This window comes from Lontra canadensis, unplaced genomic scaffold, assembly GCF_010015895.1.
Source record: "Lontra canadensis isolate GAN:19392208 unplaced genomic scaffold, GSC_riverotter_1.0 scaffold110, whole genome shotgun sequence".
NCBI classification, from domain to species: domain Eukaryota; kingdom Metazoa; phylum Chordata; class Mammalia; order Carnivora; family Mustelidae; genus Lontra; species Lontra canadensis.
The window spans coordinates 1,985,375-2,007,391 of record NW_022631104.1 but is presented as its reverse complement, the minus strand read 5'-3'; the positions used below and the strand labels follow the sequence as shown (position 1 = coordinate 2,007,391).

General features: G+C 53.6%; 1 protein-coding gene across 1 annotated transcript; it reads left to right on the top strand.

Moving 5' to 3' along the window:
- The first annotated feature begins 7,189 nt into the window (after positions 1–7,189).
- On the top strand, positions 7,190–9,889 carry LOC116856508 (asialoglycoprotein receptor 1-like). The gene is made up of 9 exons (XM_032839936.1): positions 7,190–7,256; positions 7,853–7,969; positions 8,280–8,375; positions 8,468–8,539; positions 8,647–8,718; positions 8,885–8,971; positions 9,069–9,223; positions 9,476–9,579; positions 9,724–9,889. Exons 1-9 carry the CDS (start codon positions 7,190–7,192, stop codon positions 9,887–9,889), a joined length of 936 nt encoding a protein of 311 aa, XP_032695827.1.
- The last annotated feature ends 12,128 nt before the right edge of the window (positions 9,890–22,017 follow it).

Sequence of the window (22,017 nt, the reverse complement as noted above, 5' to 3'; positions counted from 1 at the left end):
TGGAACAGAGGCACCCTGCTGGCTCCGTCTCAGGAGCATGCGGCGACCCTTAATCTTGCCCTCGTGAATTTGCGCTCCATGTTGGGCGAAGAGATTACTTAAAAATAAAATCTTAAAAAAAATACTGGAACAAAATTGAAGAGAATGTACAAAATTGAAATCTCACACAGCAAATGTGAGAAAAAAAAGATATTGACAGGAAAAAAAAAGATAGGCTTGAGATTAAACATGTCTATTAAAAACAAATGTAGGGGCACCTGGGTGGCTCAGTGGGTTAAACGTCTGCCTTCAGGATAGGTCATGATCCCAGAGTCTTGGGGTCGACTCCTATACTGGGCTCCCTGCTCAGTGGGGAGCCTGCTTCTCCCTCTGCCCCTCCCCCTGCTTGTGCTCACCCTCTCTCTCTCTCTTAAATAAATAAATAAAATCTTAAAAAAAAGAAAATATGGTAGACTGAAAATGTGATATCAAATGGCAGGATAGAATTCAAACATATCAATCATTACAATAAATACGAACGGGTTTAATTCCAACAAATGATGGAAACTCTTACATTGGGTTAGAGAAATCCAGTGACATGCTGTTTATAAACCATGGCCATATATATATATTTTTTCATGATCCTGTGTTTAAAACAAAGCGACACCAACATGTTGAACGAAGACAGGGAAATACAGTCTAGACAAACGCTAATAGAAATAGAGCAAGTGAAACGTGACAGAAGAGACCTTCAGATAAAAAGCACGAAGGGTGTAGAGTGGGTATCACCTAGGAGAAAAGGTGAAATGCCGGGAAATAAGTGACAGGTGATTGTGTAGCTGAAGGAGTACATCCAAACCACGGGGCTGGAAAGCTTACGGAAACGGAAGGGAAACTGACAAAGCACCACTCATTGAAGAGAAAATTCACCTCTTCTATGGAAACAGAATGAGGCAAGCTCCCATCTTTGAGGAAAGGAGAAGCCTTCCTTTATAAAGGGAATCCACTTGAAGCAAAGATGGGAGAGACGGGTAGAAAGCCCATCCCTTCGGACCCAAAACAGTGCTGTGCTCTGAGAATCTGGGTTCTTACAACACATGGCACTAAAGAAACAATTATTTGGGGACATGCAGGTCACAGCAAGTGTCTCCACGTGAGATTAAAATCAGTCCTGCTTTGCATTTTATTGTGATGGGCTTCTTTTCTGTGGCTTTTTAGCCATTTAACATAAAGGGATAAGAAGATAAGGATCCTGGGGCACCTGGGTGGCTCAGTGGGTTAAAGCCTCTGCCTTCAGCTCCGGTCATGATCCCAGGGTCCTGGGATCGAGCCCTGCATCTGGTTCTCTGCTCCAGACGGAGCCTGCTTCCTCCTCTCTCTCTCTGCCTACCTGCAATCTCTCTCTGTCAAGTAAATAAATAAAATCTTAAAAAAAAAAAAAGAAAAGAAGATAAGGATCCTCTGGTCAAATCATCGTGGTCAGACGCCGCCTTTTCCTGTAGAAGGTGTCCATCTTTCTGTTTGTGTGGACATCAAGGTTTGTGAGAAATGTTTCAGTAATGGTGGGAAGTCATAATGTGCTGACAATGTGGGAAACTGTCATTTTCTTGACGTGTACTTACTGGTTTGTTTGTTTGTTTGTTTGTTTTTGAGATTTTATTTGAGAGATAGAAAGCATGCACAAGCAGGAGAAAGGGCAGAGGGAGAGGGAGAAGCAGACTCTCTGCTGAGCAGGGAGCCTGACTTGGGGCTCGATCCCAGGATGCTGGGATCATGACCTGAGTCGAAGGCAGACACTCAAGGCACTGAGGGCCCCAGGTGCCCCACGGGTCCTGCTTTAGAAGAGCTGTTACACATTTGTCTCCTGGTTGTGGGTGCTCATAATGAACTTTAATTAAATAAAAGTGCTTCGGACAGTTTCTAAACTTAAAATACAATGCAAAGCTTTGTTTCTTCCAAACCAGCCATTGGGTCGGTGCTAACTGAAATAAGACAGAAGGAACTTCTTGAACATCACACTGGCGAAAATGCACAGGTTGGTCGGCAAAGGTGTGGATAAGTGAAATCCTCATTCATGTGGAGAGAAGGTGACTTGGTAATGTCTTTTGAGCGTGCCTTGGCAGTGTCCGTCCACTTGTAAATTTTAAGGTCGATGTTTCTGCTCATTTTGCTTCTGGATATCTAACCAAGAGCAATTATGTGTTCTTAGTGCAAACAGGCAAATAGGAGCCTGTCCACTACAACATTACTTATAAAAGCCAGGGATGCCGCATCCCCAAAATGCACAGCCAAGGGAGTCACTAGATAGGGTCTGGCACCTGAATGCTCCGGAGTCCCATTAAACAGACGGCCGTGAGCAGGGGCATGGGAAAACCCTTGAGACCCATTTTTAGGCAGACGCATGCCGTGGAGAAAAATTTTGGTAAAAGGAAAACAGCGACTGGCCCCATCAGTGTGCGAAGCCCGACAGGTGTACAAATATGCAGAGAAATTGCTCTGAAAAGACCACTCATCATGTCTCTGGGTCTGGGGGCTGGAAATGGGGTAAGTGTATTGATTTACTTACCTTTCCCTGACCTCTCCTGCCTGAGCCGCTGGGGGCGGGGTGTGGGTAGACCCCTTCAATCTGTGGCCAGTATGGTTCCTTCTTCCCCACCTCTCAACAAAGGGACAGGGGAGGGTGACATCTCCTTTCACCAACGCCTGACAGTCCATGGTTGGAGCGTTTGCCCTCCATCTGCGCCATGGGATCATTGGCCTTTGGGAGTCCTAGTGCCCAAGGAAAGGAACCCCCCCACCCCCCTCCCAGGGAAAGCAGGTTTGGTTCTGTGGCGATTTGAAGATGCCTCTTGATTCCTGCCTGATTTGGGCTCCTCAAAACCACCAGTAGGTAGGGGGTGGAGGTAACTGTGCCTTGGAGGTGACTGACGGATTCTGGCTAAGGAGGGACATGGCTGTGCTGCTTGGCAATGGGGAGGGGAGAGGATGGAGCCTGTAGCCCAGGAGGGTGTCTGGGGAGCTGCAGAGCTCCCCTGCGTGATCATGAAATGGTGGGTAGCAAATCATGGTGACCCGGTAAGACAGGACCGCGAAGGACTTGGATGCTGTGGACATGACGTTCTGAGTCCCTGCACCAGGTAAAAGGATCCTGCCCAGCTGAGGGGCTGGGAGAGGGCTAAGGCTCCACAGGGAAGCCGTGCCCGTCCACTGAGAAAGAAGTCTCAGAGGCAAAAGCATTTAGGAGAGCAAAGAAGGTTACTGGCAAAGTAGCCGTGAGGCAATCAGCCTTTGGGAGGACAGGCTTAGCGGAGTGGGGGTGGGGGACCACAGCAGGTGTTCAGAGGAAAACTGCGCGGTGATCAAGTATTTTATCCGTCAGCTCCTGATGACAAAACAGCACTGTCCTCACAATTATCACGTGCGCAAAATGCTGTGACTTATCTTCAGGCGTTGGCATTACAAAAGTCAGGGATAAAGCCGTTTTCTTTCCTAAGGAGTCAGCAATTTATGGAAAATGCTCAAAGTTTACTTTTTTGGGGGGACTGGAAGGAGAACTATTGTGCATGCGTGTGTGTGTGTGTGTGTGTGTGTGTCCGTCTGTCCCCGGGCATATCTGTCACCCGGATATAACAGCTCCTTACTGGGACTCTCAGTTTCCACCCTCATCTTGTTCATTCCCTCCTCTGCTCCGATCCCCTCCGCAGTCTGCCCCTCTAACTCAGAGTAAAAACAGATCCTTAACAATAGTCTGAGGGCCCTGGAGAACTGGTGCTCCATGCTTTCCCCGTGATCATCTCTCCTTGCCATTCTGGCTCACTTCTCCAATAAAATCTCTGGCATCTCTGGCAAAGGGATGATCCTTGTACACGCTAGACATTCTACCACCCCAGGCCCTTTGCACTGGCTGTGCCTTCTGTCTCGAATCATCTTCCTCCCGGAGCTCCTTACAACTCGCTCCCTCATGTCCTTGTGACTTTTGCTTGGACATCACCTTCCCAGTAAGGCTGACCCTGATACCTTACTCTTGATGGCCTTGTTAAAAACAGATCCCACCTCACTTCCCAGCTGTATTTTCTTCCATATGTCACCATGTGACAATTCCAACATCTACCGTGTGACATTATATAGATTTCACTCATTTATTTTGTCTGTCACCTGCCGGGATGTAAATTCTGGGAGGGCCTGGCCTTTTCTGTCTGTCTGTTCCCTTCTGAAGTATGCGTCTTGGAAGGAGGGCGCCTGGCATATTGGAGATGCTTGGGAAGTGCTTTTGGAATGGATGAGTAAAGGCACGTTCTCTGTGGGACAGATCCAACAACTCGCAGATGTGAAGTCTGTCCCGATGACTGCACAGGTACAATGCACCGCTGTCGGGGACACAGACATGAGCTCCCTACATCCTCCACCTCCTTCCAAGAAGGACTGGGGGCCCAGTTGCAGGGAGTGTGAACTGTGCAGACAGTCGCTTCCCCGGAGGTCAGGCCCCTGCTGGGGTGGCGGGGTGGGGGGTGCCTGGTGCCTGAGCCAGGTGGGGTGTGAAGGTCCCGGCTCAGCCCGAGGCCGGCAGCTGGGACAGATGGCCAGATTGATTGCCCAGAGTGCCTGCTGTGTAGGCTGCACAGCTGTGCACTTTCCCCCCTTGTCCCCTCCTCCTTCTTCCCCCTTCCTCTCTCTGGTGTTGGTCATTAAAAACATAGCTCACCCTCCAAATTCAGTCTCAGCCTTGGCTTCCAAAAACCCAACCTGTGACAAATACCGACCCGAATACCAAATAATAAAAAGCAAGTAGTGGTGCCCGGGCGGCTCAGTCGGTGAAGCGTCTGCCATCAGCTCAGGTCATGATCCCGGAGCCCCCCGGATGGAGTCCTGGGTCCGGCTCCCTGGTCGGCAGGGAGTCTGCTTCTCCTCCTGCCCCTCTCCCTGCTCTCTCTCAAATAAATAACATCTTTAAAAAAAAAGCAAGTAGAACGCAATCTCACTTATATAGAAAATGTAGTGTGAGGTTCATTTGCTTCCCTTCTCTACCTTTTTCTTTCTTTTTTTTTTTTTTAAAGATTTTATTTATTTATTTGACAGAGAGAGATCACAAGCAGGCAGAGAGGGAGGAGGAAGCAGGCTCCCCGCTGAGCAGAGAGCCCGATGCGGGGCTCGATCCCAGGACTCCGAGATCATGACCTGAGCCGAAGGCAGCAGCTTAACCCACTGAGCCACCCAGGCGCCCCTACCTTTTTCTTTTTTAAAAGATTTTATTTATTTATTTGACAGAGAGAGAGAGATCACAAGTAGGCAGAGAGGCAGGCAGAGAGAAAGGGGGAAGCAGGCTCCCTGCTGAGCAGAGAGCCCTATGCGGGACTCGATTCCAGGACTCTGGGATCATGACCTGAGCTGAAGGCAGGGGCTCAACCCACTGAGCCACCCAGGCGCCCCCCTTCTCTAGCTTTTAAGACACTAAAGCTCCTTCCTATGGAGAAGATTTTGAGTGTGAAGTCGGGGCAGCCCCCTTCATGAGATTTACAGGTCATGGGAGTGGAGTGAGTCCCTTTCTTGCAGATCGTTCGCATACCGAGCGGCAGCCCAGGGTGTCAGGGAGTGCGGAGCTTGGGACTTGAATTCTGGCCCTCGTGCTCAGCAAGCCCATGACCTTGGGCAGCCCACACCCCCGGTCCAAGCCTCACCCCGGGCCACTGTGCCTTGCAAGATTCTTGTGGGAACCAAATGCTGAATGTCTAGCACGGGTCCGGCCCCATCCCTGTTAGTTAGTTTTTTTTTTTTTTTTTAAAGATTTTATTTATTTATTTTTTTTGACAGAGAGAGAGAGGTCACAAGCAGACAGAGAGGCAGGCAGGCAGGCTCCCTGCTGGGCAGAGAGCCCGATGCGGGGCTCGATCCCAGGACCCTGAGATCATGACCTGAGCCAAAGGCAGAGACTTAACCCACTGAGCCACCCAGGTGCCCCCTTGTTAGTTAGTTTTTGATCAGTACCTTTTTCCTCTCCTGGATCCTCCCTCCCTTTCCCCGCCAGGAAACCCCACTCTGCCATCTCCTCTTCCCTCCTGCTCGGAGCGCAGCGGCCGAGGCTCCAGAGGAAGCTCCTGAGCCAGGACTCAGTGGGATTGGGCAAGAGGTGAGAAATGGGCTCCTCTGGACCCAGCTGTGCGGTGCTGGGGACACAGTTCTGGGAACTTGGGAGGCAGGAAGTGAAAGGGGGTGTGGGCGGAGGAGATAGGCAGACTGCACCTCTGGTCCCTCTGGCCTGGCTCCCTTCTCCGGAATGGTAAAAATGAGGAAGTCAGGGGGCTCCAGAGGAGCGGAAATGGAGTAGATACACCCCGGAGGAGGAGAGCCAGAGCTGCCCCATATCTACCTCCCACCTCACGCAATCTCCCTGAGTTCCCCTCCAATCCTTCCTCCACTCACTGCCTGAAGACTGGGACACACCAGAACCCAGCATAGAACCTGCTGGGCTCAGGTCCCTTAGAGGACTCCTCCCTCACTACCCCCACGACCTCCACTCTCTAGGATTTCGTGTTTTTCCAACTTGGGTCACTGCTGCACAAGGAGTGCAGGCTTCAGACATTCCACAGGTAACGGGGCTGGGTGCTTAGGGGAGGTAAGGGGCAGCCCAGGGACTGAATGGCCAAGTGTGGACGTCAGCCTCCACTCCCTTCCCTGCACTGGGCTTGGAACGGGGTGGCCCAGCCTCACTCACAAGCCGAGACTTGGATTCAGCCTCGTTCCAGCCCCAGCCCAGCTGGAGCCCTGACCCTGATACTCACGCAGCTCCCCCTTAAGCCCAACCACAGCTCTGACCCCAAAGTCAGCTTGAATCTTCGCAGCAGCCCCAACCCGAAGTCGACCCTAGACTCGGTTTCTGGTTTCAGAGCTAGGCCTAGCCCAGCACACCCACGGCTCCCACAGGAACCCCCGGCACACCCCAGCAGATGTCCCTTGGGGCCAGGACCGGAGGTTTTACCTCCACCTTCAATCCTCTGCTCGACCCGCCCCCTGCCCAGTGCCTGGCTCTGACCCCACTCCCAACCTCACCTGTACACCCAGAACCACCCCCAAGCCTCTCTCCAGCCTGGGCTCCTCCTTGGTTCCGTCCGAACCTCAACTCCAAGTCCCAGCCCCCCCGGCAGGTCCGGCCTCTACCTCTGCCTGGCCCCTGGTCCTGCCTTTCGGCTCCGCCGGCCCCAGTCTCCGTCCCAGCATGTCGTCACAGTACGAAAAATTCCAGCACTCAGAGTGCGAGAAGCAGAGCCAAAGGCCTGGAAATGGTAAGCGGAAGGGGAAAATGTTCCTGCCTTAAACTGCCCCCCATCGTGCGGAGGATTCCTGCTGTGATGTCTCATCTGTGCCCCTACTGTGCGCAGTTGGAGGGTCTCCTATCGGAGGGGGCCCGGCCCCAGCCTTGGGGACCCCAGGGTGAAGAGGATTCAAGGTCTTGAGAAAGACGAGGACAGGGACAGGGAGAGCCACAGGGGGCCTGGGTTCTTATACTCTGGGGGAAGAGCATCGGGGTTTGGAAGGAAACCTCACCTGTGACCCTGACCCTGCAGATGAGTTGAGCCTTCGAGGGCCTGGCTGCCTCAGCTCCGTCTGGGTCCTTTTGTCCCCTCCCCCAACTGTGATGGGACCTTGAGTGTCACCATCATCCCCCATCTGTGGGTCCTTGTGTATGAGTGTCCCTGTGGGCGTGTGACTGAGGACTTGTGCTGGTCCAGGAATGGCCAGAGGCCTGGGTGTCCCCTGCCCCACAGCAACCCGGGGCAGCCTCCCACCAGCGTCACCTGCACCAGCCCACCTCCCCGACGGGTCCCTGGGGCTCTTTCCTCCCCCCAGTCTCCTGCCCTGACGCCCTCTCCTCTCACAGGGCTGCCTCCGCCTCGGCCCTTCCTGAAGCAGCTGTGCCCTGGGCCGCGGCCTCTGCTGTGCTCCCTGGGCCTCAGCCTCCTCCTGCTGGTCGGCATCTGTGTGCTCGGATCCCAGAGTGAGGGTCTAAGGGTGGGGAGGGAGGAGAGAACGCATGGGGCGCTGGGGCAGGTGGGTGGCTGTGAGGGACCGTGGCCTGTAGGGTGGCTGCTGGCTCGGTCACTTATGGGCTGGATAACCTAGCCAAATGGCCTGACCTCTCCGAACTTTGCTTCCTCATCTGGGTTTCTGGATAAGGATACTGCCTGTCCCCTCGGGTTGGGTCACGTGAGGACGCAGGGAGTCAAGCCATGTCAGGTGCCCAGCTCAGCGCCAGCTCTCTTAAAAGGGCCGTAAATCTCAGCCCTGCTTGTCCCCTCCCTGCTCAGATTCCAGGTTTCAGAGGGACCTGGCGACCCTGAGAGCAACTTTCAACAACTTCACTGCGAACACTGCGGCCGAGGTCCAGGCGCTGAGATCCCAGGGTGAGCTCCGCCGGGGAGTGGCTAGGGACTGGGGGGCTGTGGGGGAGGCGGCACCGAGTCCCGAGCACCCACCAAGTCCCCCTGTCCTACAGGAGGCAAAATACAAGAAGTGATAACTTCTCTGAAAGCCGAGGTGGAAAATCAGAAGCAGGAGGTGCAGGCAGGTGAGCTCCTTCAGGAACCCACGCGGGGCGCGGAAGGAGCCCGGGGGTTCTTCGAACCGAGGCGGGGGTGGGGGCAGCTGCGGGGTCCTGAGTGCCCGCCCCTCCAGCCCGCAGCTTGAACGACAAGGTGTTCTCCCTGGAGAGCAAGATCGAGAAGGAGCAGCAGGAGCTCAAAGCAGGTCAGCAACCCCCACCCCGCTCCCCTCCACCGGGGCGGGGCGTGTTGTGCGTGGGAGGGCACGGGGGGGGGCGGTTCTGGGGCGGGACCCGGGCAGGGCCATCGGGCTACCAGGGACTCGCTGAGCCGCAGGCACTGCCCCCACCGCGCACCTGTGTGTGTCCCAGGTCATTCTGATACGCTCCTTCGGGTGCAGCAGCTGGCCAGAGACGTGAGATCCCTGACTTGCCAGATCGTCGCTCTCCAGAGCAACGGTGAGGGGGGTGAGGGTGTGCGCGTGGGCTGGGCCCCATCTCCTGCTCGTCCCTCCCGGCGCGGCGTCTCAGACCCTCCCTTCCCCTGGCCCTGCAGGCTCTCAAAATACCTGCTGCCCCCCGAACTGGCTGGAGCACGAGGGCAGCTGCTACTGGTTCTCCGGCTCCTCCCAGAAGATGTGGGCGGACGCGGACCTGTACTGCCAGCAGGAGAGCGCGCACCTGGTGGTCGTCAACTCCAGAGCCGAGCAGGTGAGTGCCGCAGAGGCGAGGGTCCCAGGACGTGTCCCATTTAAGGAAGCGGTTCTCAACCTCGCTTCAGGGCAGAATCACCTGGGGGGCTTGACACCCGCCCCCCCCCCCCGCCTGCTGAGCCACCCTCGGAGGGTTCATGGCGGGTTATTGGAGGAAACAGCCCCAGCCTCAGCAGATGGAGGGGACATGTCAAGCGCAAGGAGCTGGCTGAGCTGGGGAGACCTCACCCTTGGCTTTCTGTCGCCCCAGACTTTTGTGCAGGAGCACATCAGCTCACACACGTGGATGGGACTCACTGACGCTGACGGAGCCTGGAAATGGGTGGACGGGACGGACTACGAGACCAACTTCAAGTGAGCGCGCCCTGGCTGCCTGTCCCCTTCTCCCGCCTGGAGCTCTTGCTCCTGCAGGGTCTGGCTCTCAGCCCCTCGTTCCTGGCCCCCCCTCCCCGGGGTGCCCTCGGACCGTCCCAGCTGGCTGCGGTCTTCTCCCCACAGGAACTGGAAGCCAGACCAGCCGGACAACTGGGACGGGCACGGACTGGGCGGGGGCGAGGACTGTGCGCACTTCAAAGCTGACGACGACGACGGCAAGTGGAATGACAACGCCTGCCAGAGGGTCTTTGGCTGGGTGTGCGAGACCAGCCTGGGCGCGGCCAGCTAGCGCCTCGGGGGTACCTCCTGCAGACCTCCGGGTCCTGGTTGCCAACGCGCAGGGAGCGGGAGGGGCCTTCCCTGACACCCTCACCCGGCGGTGGGGAGAGGACCAAGCCCGTGGAGGTTGGGCTGCTGCCACCACAATGTTCTTCTCCTTGGCGTTCAAAAGACTCTCTAGAGTTCCTCAAGGGTTGGCCTTTTTAACGTCTGGCCCATCGAGGTGTCATTGACATATAAAATTTTAAGACATTTGAGGTGTCCATCATTGTGATTTGGTAAACATATACCCTGGGAAGGGGTCCCCCATCCAGTTAATAACCTCACATGTTTGTCTCGTGTGCGCGTGTGAACACGTAAGTTCTGCTCCCTTGGTAAATTCCAGTTATACGATATGTCACCTGTCATCACCGTAACACCATCAGACCTTATTCAACCAACAGCTGCAAGCTGGCATCCCTTCACCTGCCTCTCCCGATCTCCCCACTCCCCGGCCCTACCAACCTACTCTCTCTTTCTATGAATTTGACTCCTTTTTTCCAATTCACATATAAATCCTACAGTGCAGTATTTGTCTTTCTCTGGCTCATCCGCTCCACATGATGCCCTGGTCCTATTGTTGCAAAGCATAGAATTCCCCTGTTTCTTGTGGCTGGACACGGCTGTGTTGTGTACACAGCACACACCCTTATCCAGGCATCCACTGCGGGACATTTCGACTGTTTCCACATCTTGGTTGTTGTGAATTAGTGTTACAATGGATATGGAAGGGCAAATACCTTTTTGATACTCTGTTTTCATTTCCTTTGCCTGCATGCCCTGAAATGGCGTGGCCAGATCACGTGGTAGTTCTATGTTTCATTTTTTGTGGAACCTTCTTACTATTTTCCAGAGTGGCTGCACCAGTTTGCGTTCCCACCAACGGTGCATGAGGATTGTAATTTTTTTTTAATCTTAAAAACAATTTTATTGCCATCTAATTCCTACATAAATTAATATATAATATAAATATAAATACACCCATTTAAAAAAAGATTTTATTTATTTATTTGACAGAGAGAGAGATCACAAATAGGCAGAGAGGCAGGCAGAGAAAGAGGGGGAAGCAGACTCCCTGCCGAGCAGAGAGCCCGATGTGGGGCTCGATCTCAGGACCCTGAGATCATGACCTGAGCCGAAGGCAGAGGTTTCACCCACTGAGCCACCCAGGCGCCCCAAATACACCCATTTTTTAAAAAATGTTTTTTTTATTTGACACGGAGATAGAGAGTACAAGTAGGCAGAGAGGCAGGCAGAGGGAGAGCAAGAAGTAGGCTCCCCGCTGAGAAGAGAGCCTGATGCGGGGCTTGATCCCAGGACCCCAAGATCATGACCCGAGCTGAAGGCAGCCGCTTAACTGACCGAGCCACCAGGCACCCCAAATATACCCATTTAAAGAGTAGAGATGACTTTTGACAAATGTGAGTATCTATGTAACTCCTGCCCAATCTAGATACAGAACGTTTCCATCTGCCCAAAGTTGCCTTATGTCCCTTCGTTGTCTACTGCTTCCTGTCCCCAGGCAGCCAGTGAATGACCCGCTTTCTTTCGCTATTGATTGGTTTTGCCTGTTCTAGATTTTCACACTATATGCTCTTTTGTGAAACCTTTTGTAGCTCACATGGCCTGATTTTCAGCAATCTTAACACAGCAGAATGGAGAAGGCTGAGTGAGGCCTCGGACAGTCTTCTGTAACTGTGAAAGGAACATTTCCTTTTTACAAGCATTTGAGTTCAGTTCTTTTCTGTCGGTTAAGAGCTGTGTACACTTAGGGTGATAAGGAAAGGCAGAGCCGAGAGCTGTCATGAAAAGCCGGTAAGGTGTGTTGGTTGGCGATTACTATATAACCAACCACCCTGACTAGCAGGGGCTCAAGGCAAAAACCACCGTGGAACTGATGGAAAACTAGAGGCAGAAGTTACATTTGAAAGAAGTCTTACTTCAAGGGCGCCCGGGTGGCTCAGTGGGTTAAAGCCTCTGCCTTTGGCTCAGGTCATGATTTCAGGGTCCTGGGATTGAGCCCACCTTTGGGCTCTCTGCTCAGCGAGGAGCCTGCTTCTGTCTGTCACTACCTGTGTCTCTGCCTGCTTGTGATCTCTGTCTGTCAAATAAACAAATAAAATCTTTAAAAACAGAAATAAATACCATAAACATAAAGCATGGCCGAGGTAGGGAGTATGGACTTCGGGGGAGAGCGGAATGCAAAGGGACAGGCGGGAAATGAGCATGGATAAGAGGGAGGGGGAAGGAAGATCTGGTTGTTGGACTGGAGGGACCACGTTGGGGTGATGGTCTTCGAGAAGAAAAACAGAAAAACAAATGTATGGAAAAAACCAGTCCCATGACACGAACCTATTAACATGAAAACGGGAATCTATTTTACCCACAATAGTTTCAAAAACTGAAATATAGACATTGGACGTCTTTGAAGAAAACCTTGACACTGACTGAATGACAGAAAGCAAGACCCAAACGCATGGACAGTCATGCCTGCCACTGGAGTGGGAAGACTCAGTTTCATCAAAACGTTGGTTCTCCCAGTAATTTTAATGCCATTTCAAGTCAAACCCCACTAGGGTTCTCTCTCTCTCTCTCTTTTTTGAATCAAAGTTTTATTTTGAAATAATTTTAGATTCACATAGAAGTTGCAAAAATAGGGCCCCTGGGAGGCTCAGTGGGTTAAGCCTCTGCCTTCAGCTCAGGTCATGGTCTCAGGGTCCTGGGATCGAGTCCCGGAGTTTGCTTCTCCCTCTGTCTGCTGCTTCCCCTTCTTGTGTGTTCCATCTCTCTCTCTCTCTCTCTCTCTGTCGATAGATAAATAAAATCTTAAAAGAAAAAAGGAAAAATTGCAAAAATAGTAAAAAGAGTTCTTTTGTACCTCCTCCCCTCCCCCGATGACGACATCCTATGGGACGGTAGTAGAATTCTCAAAACCGGAACATTGACACGGGTACAATACTATTAACCAAACCACAGGACTTTCGAGGGGTTTTCACCAGTTTTGTTTTTATTTTTTAAATATTTTATTTATTAGAGAGATAGAGAGAGTGGGAGCACAAGCAAGGGGAGCAGCAGCGGGAGAGGGAGAAACAGGCTGAGCAGGGAGCCCGATGTGGACTCGATCCAGGACACTGGGGATCAGGACCTGAGTTGAAGGCAGGCGCTCAATTGACTGAGCCCCCCAGGGGCCCCGGTTTCTCCAGTTTTAAATGCATTCTTTGATTTGTCTTTGGTGGAGAGTTCTAGAAATGTTACCACCTGTGTAGATGAAGTAGCTATGACGGGATTCAGGATGCAGCTCGGTCAGAGCAACTGAGTCCTTCTCCCGCAGGACTCCACCCTGGGGGGGTGACCGTCCATTCTCTGCAGGCTAATCATGTCACCTTGCCAAGGTTATATAAGTGCAATCCTGCAGTATTAACCTTTCGGGCTTGGCTTTTTTCCCTTGGGCGTTTCCCACCACCGGGTTGAGTGGCAGCTGAACCCCAGGGACTCCGGGGCCCACCCTGAGGTTCCCTCTGAGTGGCGCCGGGGAGACCTTAAGAGAACACTCTGGATGCGTCCTGGGAAATTTGAGAGCCAACATGCCTTTATTGGCAGGAAAAGGCTAGAAGCAGAGATCCGGGACTGGAGCTGCCCTGGGTATCGTGGGGTTAGGCTGCCTCTGGGGGCAGGGATGTCAGAGAACCTGCAAGCCTGGAGGGCTTCATGGAAGGAGTGAGCTTCCGCAGTGGTAGCGGCATCAGCCATGGGAGCGGTGCCTAAAAAGCTTAAGGGTCCGTGTAGGTTTACACACTCCTGCTCAGGCTTGAGACTTGTAGGGATGACCCTGCAGGGGAGGAGTGGGCAGAGCTGGGGGTGACAGTCCCAGGGAGGGCCGCCTCCTCCTCCTGAGGGCCGCTGGTGCGGGTGCGTACCATGGGGTCTTGGAGGCACCAGCAGCAGACCCCACGGAAGAGCCAGTGTTTGGAAGCCCGCCTTGAAGATCATCCAGACCCCACAACAGCGCCAGTCCCCAGTCATGTATGACCGTGGGCCCCTCCCCTTTATTTCTCTCCCTCCTTCACTTCAGCCCTGGAGACAAAGAGAAACACAGCAAGGGGACGGGGAGCCATGTCACCCAGCGTAGCCCCCCCTGCCCCGCCCCCAGTGAGCAGAACAGGGCGGGCAGGGAACGGTCCCAATGCTTAGGAGTCGAGGTTTGGGTTCCGGCTGGCCTGGGCATGTCACAGCTTAAGAGGAGACCGTGCGCAAAACTTAAAGGACCACTTAGTTCTCAGCAAACCCAAGACACTCTCCAGCTGTGTGGGGAAGAGAGCCTGAAGCAGGTGTGTGTTTGGACGGTTGGAGGGAGACAAAGAAAGCTGTTTCTTGATTGTTCCCTACCATGTAGCACCTACTTAATGAGCGAGTCGTACATAGATATGGGAGAATTATAAGGAGAGTTATTTGCAACTCAAGGACAACAAAATCTAAAAGCTGGTGGAGACGGATGGCAAAGCAGCAGCAGGTCAATCTGCTAAGGTCGTCCATGGGGACAGGAAAGCGACACAGACTTCAGATCAGAGATGATCGTGTACAGACAGTCCAAGGAGGATATACACGGCAGTGGATAAGCCGATTCTATGGATCGTATGAAGTTGCCTTAGAAGCAAGGATATCTAGAACGAGGCAAGTTCTAGAAAAAGAAAGTAATGTGGGTAGATTATTCGCAATAGTTAAAATAGTGTGGAGCTGGTACATGAACAGACAGTTCAAAAGAGCTGAACAGGGGCGCCTGGGTGGCTCAGTGGGTTAAGCCGCTGCCTTCGGCTCGGGTCATGATCTCGGAGTCCTGGGATCGAGCCCTGCGTCGGGCTCTCTGCTCGGCAGGGAGCCTGCTTCCTCCTCTCTCTCTGCCTGCCTCTCTGCCTGCTTGTGATCTCTCTATCAAATAAATAAATAAAATCTTTAAAAAAAAAAAACAAAAGAGCTGAACAGAGAGCCCAGGTATACAGGGGCTCAGTACATGTTAAAAGTGTGGTTTACTCCACGGAGGAAAGAAGATTCTACAAGTAATGTGTTAGCAAGTGGATGGCACGTGGAAAATGAGAATCAGATCTTTCTCTTGGTCCTTAACGTAAACGAGTTCCAGGTGACTCAAGAGGTCAATGTAAAAATGGAAATAACAGAAGCATTGAAAGAAAACTGGGAATAATTCTCCCATAATCTCAGAGTGAGGAGCCTTTTAAAGGTATGACACTGGGGGTGCCTGGGGGGCTCAGTCGGTTAAGCATCTGCCATCGGCTTAGGTCATAATCCCAGGGTCCCAGGATCAAGCCCCACATCCCTGTCCCTGCTCAGCGGGGAGCCTGCCTCTCCCTCTCCCACTCCTCCTGCTTGTGTTCTCTCTCTCACTGTGTCTCTCTGCCAAATAAATAAAGAAAATCTTTAAATAAAGTGCAAATGGCTCTTAGACACATAGAAAGATCCTCATCCTCACTTATAATAGGGAACATGCAAGTTAAAATGACCATAAGACAATATTTAATCTATCAAGCTGTCACAGAATAAAAAGCTTTTTTTTTTTTTTTAAGGTTACTTATTTGAGAGAGAGAGAAAGCACATGAGCAGGAGGGAGAGGGAAAAGCAGAATCCCAGTGAAGTGGGGAGCAGGACCCAGGGCTCGATCCCAGGACCCCAAGATCACAACCTGAGCCGAAGGCAGACACTTAACTCACTGAGCCACCCAGGCACCCCGAGACCAAAAGGTTTTTTAAACTCACTATATCCGTGGGGGTTTGGGGGAACCAGGAACTGGCCCACAGAGCTGCTGGGAGTGTTGGTACAACTCCTCTAGAAAACACTTTGACAAAAGCAGTTAATGTGAAACAGCAAACAATTCCACCACTCATGTCTCCCACAGATACACAGTGTGTCCTTCCCAAGCCAGTTGACAACCTAAACGTCTACCCGGTGACAGCAGAGCTGCCAAATGGAATGCCATGCGCATGAGAAAGGAAACCGCTCGACAGAGGAAGATTTCCAAGGTAAGTCGTGAATGGGGAAATCCAGGTAGGGAGGAGTGTATGAAACATGCTACTCTTCGGGTAAAAAGTAAGCAAATATTTTTGTGAATGCATAGGGTCTCCCAGGAGGAGTACACGTGAAAGGATGACACTTGGGCTTCCAGGGGAGACCGAGGGGTAGGCAAGAAAAGGAAGGGAAAATCTCCATGGTGTCCTTCTCTGTCTTTCAGCCTTGATGTCCTGCGCCAATGTTACTAATTTAAAACAAACAAAACAAAAATGCAGAATATCTAGGAGCTGGTCTGTGTGTACAGCTGAGTTTTCTTGATCTTAAAAATAACTAGGTTATTCTTTTGTTTTTTTGAAGATTTTGTTTATTTATTTGAGAGAAAGAGAGAGCAAGAGCACGAGCAGGGGGAGGAGTGGAGGAAGAAGCAGCCTACGTTGAAGAATCGATGTTAAGTGATATCTGAAATCCGAGCAGAATTTATTATTTTTTAAGATTTATTTCTTTATTTTAGGGGGGAGGGGCAGATGGAGAGGGAGAGAGAGTCTGAAGCCGATTCCATGATGAGCGCAGAGCCCTGCAGAGAGCTCGATCTCAGGACCCTGAGAGCGTGACGTGAGCAGAAATCAAGAGTCAGGGGCTCAACAATGGAGCCAACCAGGCCCCCCAAAAGATGAGCGGATTTTGAAGAGGGGTGGAAGGAGGAGAGGCAGGAGGAGATCTGGCCACACACAGGAGAGATGTGTGCGTTCAATGTTGATCATTCCCCTTTCTGAGAAGAGGACGCCTAGGCTGAGAGAGGCTAACCAACTCTCCAGAGGTCACACAGCATTGCAGTTGGGCTGTTACCAGAGCTCATTGCTCATTGCTCAACTCAAAGAATTGACAGCCCTTGCCAGTGAGCCTGTCGCCAAGGAGCCCAAGCAGGGGCAAGGGCCTCGGCTCCTGGAGGGTTGGCCCCTCCCACCCTCCCGTCTTGGTTCTCCTGGGGCATCAGGTGTCCAGGCTGGGAAAGCCTCAGGATATTCATTCATCCTTTTCTTTACAAACCCTCAGCACAGCCAGCCCGTAGGTCACTGGCTGTGATGGGGGGGGTCTTCCTGCAATGTCCTGCTAGTCTGTTGGGGTGTCCATGAGGGCTCGTGGATCTTGTGCACTGGCTGGGAGGTGGCTGTGCCAGGCAGAGCCCTGAGCCAGGCGCCACAGCCACGAACGAGCTCTGTAATAAGCACTTGCACTGGCGAGAGGAAGGGGAGCGGCTCCCCTGGACCCAGGCAAACTTATCTGGAGCCATCACAGTCCAGAGACTTCAGGGTCACGAAAGGCAGAAGGCAGAGGAAGGGTAGACGGCCTCTGGCCCCTTCCAGTCCTGCTCCTTCTCCCCGGGGGGCCCCAAAAGGAGGAATCAGGGAGCTGGGAAAGGGGGAAAGGAGAGGAAGCGGCCCCAGAGGGTGGTGCCAAGTGTCAGCCACCGGTGGAGGTGGAGGTGGGGGGAGGGGAGCGGCCCCACCTGCCCCCACACCCGCCTGCCCCCTCCCACCCCCACAGACTGCAGGACACAGGACAGGGTGCCTCAAGAAGCAGACGGGGTGATCCAACCCTATAAGGGGATTTGACTGCCTTCTTTCCAAGCAGCCATGGCCCTGACCTGGGACGGTCACGTGGCCATACTCACACCCCGGTCACGTGTGGCCTTCCCTCCTTTTCCGGCTTGGTGAACTCTGGGTTCTTTCCCTTCTTTCTTCTCCCCCTGTGGGTCCAGGGGCTCTATCTTGTCGGAGCGGGGCTTCACAGTGTTCTCACTAGGGTCTGCTGGGGTGCCCATACCCCACCCTGGGATCTGCTGAGCTTCCTCGGGCTGCTGGTCCACACTCTTTACCCTGCTTTCTCCCAGCCCCAAATCCCATGGTTCCTGGGTCTGCTGGTCACTCTTAGCCTCCCACACATTGCTTTAAGGACACAGAAATCTTTAGATAACTGTCCTGATGGGAGACTCAGGGCTTGTCCTCAGCTCCCTTTGCCCGCACACACCGGCTGCTACATCTACTTTGGTGGGGGGCCTTTGTGGGGGCGTTTCCCTCTGCGGTCCTTTGCCAGCCCCTCATCTGAGAAACACAGATTCTCTCTGATCTGCTGAACCGCCAACCCAACGCGCATTCAGTCTTCCTGTCCCCAGAAATCTGACCCCATCAACGGTCCAAGCTCGGATCCCTGGGACAGGACCCACAGCAATGACTCCCTGCTTCCTTTGCAGGTCCCCCGTCCCTGGGTGGCACCGTGTCTCTCCAAGCCCAGGGGGGCTGGCTCTGTCCCCGTGTTCTCTCTGGACTCAGGTGCACAGTCAGTCCTGCGGCCTGTGTCACTGCCATTGTGGTCTACTCATCCTGAAAGTCAAAGTGCTGGAAACAGAAAACAGCTTTTCTCTCCTCCACAGCCTGCTTCTTGCAAATTTACAGTCACCTTGCCCTTCACAATGTGGCTTCGGTCATGAGCTTTGTAAATACATTCAGAAATCCAGCTGAATTTTTTGTCTTGGTTTACATGCATATCTGCCCAACTCAGGAGGGAGAGACCGTGGGGAGCGGTCACTGCTGCCTGGGGGGTGGGCAGGACAGTAGGTAAGCGGGGCTTGATGGGGACAGAGAGGTCTCGTCGACTGCTCCAAATGGTATCGCCTGCTTGCAAAAGTTTCATTTAATATCTTGGATTTTCTAACTGCATAATATGTGTTTTCTAAATTTTATTTATTTGTTTGAGATTGAGAGTGAGAGAGAGCACACAAGCTAGGGGAGGGTCAGGGGGAGAGGGAGAGGGAGAGGCAGGCTCCCTGCTGAGCAGGGAGCCCAATACCGGGCTTGATCCCAGGACCCCAAGATCATGAACTGATCCGAAGGCAGACGCTTAATGGACTGAACTACCCAAGCTCCCCTAAAGTGTATTTTTTTTTAAAATTAAGAACAATAAATATATGATGTTGAAATTACTAATTAGAAATTTTCACCAGTTCTTACAAGCTCTTACAAGTCCGGAACGAGTGCATCAGGGTCATGCTGTAACTGTCACACACACACACACACACACACACACACACACCAACAACAAAGATAAAATCAAGTACAGCCCGGTCGTGAGAGGCAGTGTCACGGGGGCCACGCGGGAGGCTGCCCCAGCTTCGAAAAGTCGGAATCCTGGGGGTGGGCTTGGTTAGGTGAGCGTGTGTGATTGGTGACAGGGTCTGGATATTAGGAATATTAATGTCCGGAAGGTGGGGTAGGGACTAGGAGAAGCTCAACTTATCTGGGACAGCTGATGCATCAGAAAGCTCAAAGACTGAACAAAAAAGTGTTATGTTAAAGCTATGCTTTCACAAAGCAAAACAATAACAATCAGCACCCTGAATTTTCTTCTGAGTGGCAAGAATATATTTCAAAAGAAGACTGCTCCTGGGGCGCCTGGGTGGTTCAGTTGGCTGAGCGTCTGATTTTGGCTCAGGCCATGATCTCAGGGTGCTGGGATCGAGTCCCACCCTGGGCTCCCTGCTCAGTGGGGAACCTGTCTCTGTTTCTCAAACAAACAAACAAACAAACAAATAAATAAATAAAATCTTTAAAAAAAAAAAAAAGAGAGAGAGAGAGATTGAGAGAAGACTGCTCCTTAATTTTAAGAGCTGGCCCGTGCTGGCTCTCTGATTTTGCAAATAAACCCTCTGCATTCGGAGTTACCCGAGACCCTCTTCTGATAAAGGGCTTGGGTTTGAGAAAGATAGAACTGCTCGTCGGTGATCCTGCCGGCTTTTCTAAGTTGTTTCTGGAAACAAGGAGGCTTAGGTGAGGAGGGGATGAGACTGCGGAACAGGGTGTGGCCCTTGTATCTTTGGATTCGTTGGAACCCCCGTGACAACCCTACCTTAGAAGGACTGTCTGGTTAAAAGCTGCAGGAAACCTGTGGATTGGGTGATGCAGAAAAGCCATGCTGGGACCAGGGTGCCCCAAACACCTGTTCAGGGCTGAACTGTGTCCTCCCAGAAGGTGTTGAAGTCCCAGCCCCCCGCACCCGTGACTGCGGCCTTATTTGGGAACAGGGCGGCTGCGGCTGCGGTTAGTACGATGGGGTCGCGGTAGCTTGATCCAGGATGGCCGCGGTCCCCGGGGGAGGGCAGACGCAGACACACAGGGGAGAATGCCAGAGGCCACCCAGACAGCCCGGCAAGGACCGTCCGCGAAGCACGGGGGCCTGGAAGAGGCCAGGGTGGGGGTGTCCCGTCCGGGCTGCGGAGGGAGCCGGCCCCGCTGGCCTCCGGGCCCCGCGGCTCCGCCGGCCCGGGACTGGAGGCTGCAGCCTCCGGCACACGGCGGTCCACTTCTGAGGATCTGTGGCTCCTCGGAGCCCTAGAGACCAATAGCCCACCCATGGCTGGGAAGCTGCTGAAGCCGAGACAGGCCGGAAAGCGGCGCTGGCGCCCGCGGGCCTCGCCGCCCTCCACGCGGCGCGCTCACCTGCCCAGCCCCGCAGCCCGGCATGCCCCGCAGCCTCTTCCCGCGCTCTCTGGGACGCAAGTCCGGGCAGCCCCGCACCCTCCCGGGCCAAGAGCCGTTAGGAATGGTTTAAACCTAGCAGGACACGCCCACTCTCTTTTGCCGGTGATTGGCTCAGGCGTAGACACGGGACTCCATTATGGCCAATGGTACGCGAGGGTCTGGCACTGGGCGGGGGCTTGTGTGAAAGCTTGTCTTCCGGGTGGGAAGAGGGAGACGGCGGGGGATGGGGGCTGCGGGCGTCGCGCCGGCTCCTACTGGCCAAGGCCGCGGGCCGGGGGGGGGGGGGGGGGACCAGCGGGGCCCCAGTTACTGGGATTGCGGGTGTCTGAGGGGCCCGACCCGGCCGCTCTGGCCGCGGCTCCTCCGCGTGCTGCTCGGTTGCGGCGCGGGGCCGCGGGATCGGGCGTTGCCGCGGGATTGAGCCGCTGCGGGGCGGGAGCGAGACGGTCCGGTGGCTGGGTCCGCGGGCGCAGCTCCGGCTCTATCGCCTTCCGCAGGCTGCACCCGAGAATCGGGGCCCGACACCACCTGCCCTCCGGGGCGCGGCCGCGGCTGCCTGCAGTGACCCAGGTCGGGAGTCCGTGCGCGACCCTCTGGCTTCACGCCCTGACCGCGCGGCCGGGAGGGGAGTCGCGCCGCCCTGGAAGGCGGAGAGGGCCAGCTGTGTGCGACACTAGGCCGCGTCTGGTTGTCCTCCGTGGGCAGCACGTCTCTCCAGCTCTGCCGCAGCATCCCTGGGCCCTGCGGAGCCGGCGGGGAGGGGGGGACAGCGGGGAGTGGGAGGGAGCCGGCCTGCAGGGCCCATGGGACCAGTCCCAGCGTCCCTCACTGACCACCAGTCACAGCCTGTCCTGAGAGCCCAGCAGGTCTCTATTAACCGCAGGGGCTGGGATTAACCCCCTCTTGCCTTCCCTGTCCTCATTCCAACACTGCTCTAAAGGTTTTTTTCCTGGATTCTCAGGATGTCTGTTTTCTTCGAGGTAAGGTCTGCTCCATCACATTCGGTGAAGCCAAAGAAGGATTGGGTTACATGCCCTCTGCGTCTTCCTGCTTGAGAGTCACCCCATTTCCTTACCTGGCCCTTGGAAGCTGCTCGTATCAACACGGTCACATCCACATGGTGCATTTTGTAGAATTATGGTAAGGCAGGCAATGAATCAAACTCCTGATCTGTTTGGGATCCGAGAGGACTCAACCCATCTCTTGCACTCCTCTGAGGGGAAGCCACCCACCATGGCCAGATCCACACCCGCTTGGTGACACACGGTCCACACACGTAGCCCCTGCAGGGGACCAGCTCAGGTCTCAGCCTCACTGTTGTGCCCAGAGTGGGGGATGCTCACTCCTGCTGTGGGCGCTCTCAGCTGGAAATATTTCTAGTAATTTTAAGTTGCCTTTTTATTCATATTTTAAAGATTATTTATAAACTTATTTGGGGGACAGAGAGAGGGTCCCAAGCAGACTGCTCATTGTGGAGCCCGATGGGGGGCTTAATCCCACGACCCTGAGATCACGACCTGAGTCGAAATCAAGAGTCAGACACTCA

Coding starts and splice junctions, on each gene's coding strand:
- LOC116856508 (XM_032839936.1), top strand. CDS start 7,190: ATGTCGTCACAGTACGAAAAATTCCAGCACTCAGAGTGCGAGAAGCAG. Junction 7,970..8,279: donor CTGTGTGCTCGGATCCCAGA/GTGAGGGTCTAA, acceptor CTCCCTGCTCAG/ATTCCAGGTTTCAGAGGGAC. Junction 8,972..9,068: donor CGTCGCTCTCCAGAGCAACG/GTGAGGGGGGTG, acceptor CTGGCCCTGCAG/GCTCTCAAAATACCTGCTGC.